The sequence below is a fragment of the Silene latifolia genome, chromosome Y (genome assembly GCF_048544455.1).
Source record: "Silene latifolia isolate original U9 population chromosome Y, ASM4854445v1, whole genome shotgun sequence".
NCBI classification, from domain to species: domain Eukaryota; kingdom Viridiplantae; phylum Streptophyta; class Magnoliopsida; order Caryophyllales; family Caryophyllaceae; genus Silene; species Silene latifolia.
In genome coordinates, this window is record NC_133538.1 from 273,696,594 (window position 1) to 273,700,858 (window position 4,265).

Sequence of the window (4,265 nt, forward strand, 5' to 3'; positions counted from 1 at the left end):
CTCAATAGACCCGTCTGAGTTATATTTAATTTTATATACCCAACGACAGCCAAGAGCCTTTTTGTTATCTGGAAGAGTCGTGAGCTCCCACGTTTCATTGCGTTCAAGAGCATCAATTTCATCTTTCATAGCTAGACACCATTTTTCATCTCGAATTGCCTCTTTAAAAGAGGGAGGCTCAATATTTTCAGTAATTGCTGCAAGAAAAACTCTATGTTTCGGAGAAAAAGCATGAGAATCAATGTAATTTGCTAAGGCATAGGGAGTACCTGAGGACGGTGATTCTGGACTTGGAGAGCGCGAGGTAGAAGGAGTACGTGCGGTGCCAAGAACATAACCACGCAAACGAGAACTAGGGAATTTTTCTCTTCGTCCCCGACCCAATTCAGCTGTACCCGAATCACCATCACCCATTGCACCCGTGGGTGGTATCTCGGCTGTGACCTCCCCCTGCTCCGTAGCATTGTCCAAGGGTTCATTATGACCAGCCTGTGCCGTGGACCCCCCCTGACTCGTAGGACCAGGCATGGCGCCCGAAGCAGCCCCATCAGCCGTCCCATTAAACGGCGAATCTGAAGTGGCAGGAGCATCGTCCAAAGAGGAGGCAGTCGACACAGCATATGGAAATTCATTTTCGTGAAACACAACATCACGAGAAACAAAATAGGTACCAGTATCAATATCGTACAATTTCCAACCCTTTTTATTGTGAGGGTAGCCAACAAAAATACACTTCCGCCCCCGTTTTTCAAACTTGTCACCCCGGTGATTTTGATTATAAGCAAAACATAAGCATCCAAAAACACGCAAGTTTGTATAAGACGGCGGAGTACCATAAAGACACTCATAGGGAGTTTTATTATTAAGTAAGGAAGAGGGGGTTCGGTTAATTAAATGTGCTGCAGCAAGAATACACTCCCCCCAAAACGTTTTAGGCAAACCGGCTTGAAAAAGCAGAGCACGTCCAACATTTAAAATATGGCGGTGCTTACGTTCGACACGACCATTTTGTTGAGGTGTGCCGACACAGGAAGTTTGAAAATGAATCCCATTCTTAAAAAAATGGCCAGCCATACAATTAAATTCGCTCCCATTATCACTCTGGACTTGTTTAACAGATTTGGAAAATTGCTTATCAACCATTGCTAGAAAATTCATAAACATCTCAGTAACTTCTGTTTTATCAACCAATAAATACACCCAAGTTGCCCGGGAAAAATCATCAACAATCGTAAGGAAATAAGTAGCACCACAAGAGGAGGCAATTCGATATGGACCCCAAAGATCACAATGAATTAATTCAAACATGTCGGAAGCGCGTTTATTATTTAATGCAAAGCTATTACGATGCTGTTTGGCAAAATGACAAGTCTCACAAACGGAAATCTTACTAAAATCAAGAGAACTAGCAAAAGAGATAGCTTTAAAAGCTTTATTAGACGGATGACCCAATCGTTGATGCCATAGAGAAGCAGAGCCCGTACACACAGAATTCACCACTGATTCCCTAGCACCCGCACGTATCCAATAGAGACCGTCTCGCAGCTCACCAACTCCAATCGTCGTCCTCGTAGAAGGGACCTGAATAAGACAAGAGTCCTTAGCAAACACAAACAAAGAATTGATAGAAGAAGTTAGCTGTGAGACGGACACAAGATTACAAGTCAAACTAGGAATATATAATACGTCATGAAGAGTCAATGATTCGTTAATGAAAACCGAACCAGCAATAGTCGAGGCAACTTGTTGTCCATTAGGAAGACCAACAGGCCTAGAAGTAATAGTGCGCGGTGCTTCTAAACACGACATATTTCCCGTAACATGATTAGAAGCACCCGTATCCAAAATCCATAAAAACATACCACTTAAGCGATCTGAAACAGAAACGGTATTAGTCGAGACACCAGCATTGACGTAATGGGCCTGCACCGAAGGAGTAGCAGAGGAAGCACCCGATAATCCAGGAGCACCCGAATGCGTTACTGTACCCGTACCAGCTGAAACAGAACTCGAAGTAGCAGTTTGACCAGAACCACGGCCAGAACCCCGTGTTTGTTGCGAGAACGACGAAGCTCAGCCAAGGTGCGTGGTCGATCGCCCCACCATTCAGGGAATTTCTGAGACTTGATATAGCAGTTGTTAAGATCATGACCCCGTGTGTCACAGAAATTACAAAAGAACTTGCCACGTTCGCCTCTTTCTTGGTCACGCAAAACCCTCCAGTCTACGTTTGATGAAGAGGAACTAGGAGTGGCAAAGGCAACCACATCCGAGACATCAACAGGAGGAGCAGGGGAAGTGCGTAAACGTTCTTCTTGGAGAACAACTTGATAAGCACGGCTAAGGGAGGGGAGCGGGTCCAATTGGAATTGTTGTGAGCGAACACCAGAATATAGGTTTGGGTCGAGACCCATAAAAAACTGATGTAAACGCTCATTATCTAACCGTTTAATAGCATCCGGGCCAATATTGCATTCGCATTTACCGCACTTACAAGCAAAAGGAGGCTCATGAACAATAATAGAATCCCAAAGTGATTTTAAAGTACCAAAATATGTTGTAACATCCATACCTTTGGTTTGACGACAATCGCGTAATTTAGTCTTAAGAGCATGTACCTTCGACCCATCAACGACGGAAAATTGTGCCGCCAATTCATTCCAAAGGACAGAGGCATCTTCAACGTATGAAATTGTATGAAGCAAGGAGGGATCGATGGTATTACGAATCCATTGAATAATAGTGCATTGGACAACTTCCCAATTGTCAAGATCAAATTTGTCTGTTGGCTTTTTAATTGAGCCATCAATAAAACCAAATTTTCGACGAGCTTTTAATGACATGCGCATGGAATTTCGCCAATCGTCATAATTATCGCGTCGAAGAGTAACGTGAGAAATTTTAGCACCCGGAACGTCATGGGAACCGAGATAGTAGGGATTCGAAAATTCGAGCTTTGGTGGCTCGGTGTCATCGCCTGCCATCGTTGCGGCGTTTAAGATCTTCGTGATAGGTTTTTTGTTTTAGAGTTTTGAAAGCACCTGGAAACCTGATACCATGTTATGATATGATGAAAGTGAATCGTGTATTATTATTGATCAAGAGAAGTGCTTATATAGCTACAATCAAAGGCACAAAGCCACACAAATTAGGAAAGCTAGTAATAGGAAACTACTAGTAATAGGAATACGAACTAAGCTAATAATAGGAAACTAGGAATAATAGGAATATTAGGATTCCTTAACAATTTACAAAACAAAAAATACACATATATTTTAATGTGCGTGGCCGTGTAGATTGTCTCAACTCTCAATTGTTTACCATTACGCTAGGTATGCAAGTAGAAGCACATATTTTTAGTGGAGTGTGGATTGTCTATATTTTCAAATTTTCAAATTTGTATCAATTAGGAAATAGTTTTCTAATAAGTTTTTACCCTAATTTTGTATTCAAGTGGTGCATATATATCTTTGTAGCTTAGATTACTCAATAAATGAGATGAGCCCATTCGCGAGCAACTTAAATTCGACTTGATAATAAAAATGATACACGGCAACTAGCGTTATTGTTGTAGACAATGTAACAAGAAGCTAAGAGAAGAATTGTATTTACAGATAAACGGTTTTATATAGTTGAAAGATGAGACTACCCATACTGCTATACATAGTGATTAGTTAGCAGAGAATGTAATTGAGTTTCATATAAATGTATACATGCATATTGGTAAGGCTCAAACTAGGTGTCGTAAAATACTAGATTTAAGCTAGCAAATTAACAATTTATAAGCCAAACTATACTCTAGACTACTCTAAATGATAAAGTAATATAGTGTAAGTAAGGGTCGGTCCCAAGAGAAGGTCTTTTAAGCTAAATACTTGAATTGCAAACTATTGAGTACTAATGACAAGCGTAAAGACAAACAATGGGTATTCACAATAGCCAACAATCGATAAACATAGACAAAAGGGGGGTTTTGAGTTGATTGGTAACATAAAACAAAGCAAAATGCAATTTTTGTCAAACAAGCAATAACACAAGCACTTGATGAGCAAGAAAGTTCAATATTTAGATGGACTTGGTGCAATCCTTCCTTAGCAACCAACAATGGTAAAGTTAGACTCTTTTAATAATTCTCCTCTTATTATCTACCCAATACTTCCTAACCAAGATGTCAACATACACAAATTAAACCATCCATGTATATTCTTCAAGTTCAATCAACAATTCATTAAACCATGAACATAAATCAAACAAGAGCATTAAGG

At 40.3% G+C, this 4,265-nt stretch overlaps 1 protein-coding gene across 1 annotated transcript; it reads right to left on the reverse strand.

Annotated features, from left to right (window-relative positions):
• Positions 1-1,275: 1,275 nt before the first annotated feature.
• Positions 1,276-3,133, reverse strand: LOC141626437 (uncharacterized). Its single transcript, XM_074440253.1, has 2 exons — positions 1,863-3,133; positions 1,276-1,581 (listed from the first exon to the last, which is right to left on the reverse strand). Exon 1 carries the CDS (start codon positions 2,982-2,984, stop codon positions 1,980-1,982), a length of 1,005 nt encoding a protein of 334 aa, XP_074296354.1. The 5' UTR covers positions 2,985-3,133; the 3' UTR covers positions 1,276-1,581; positions 1,863-1,979.
• Between the last annotated feature and the right edge of the window lie 1,132 nt (positions 3,134-4,265).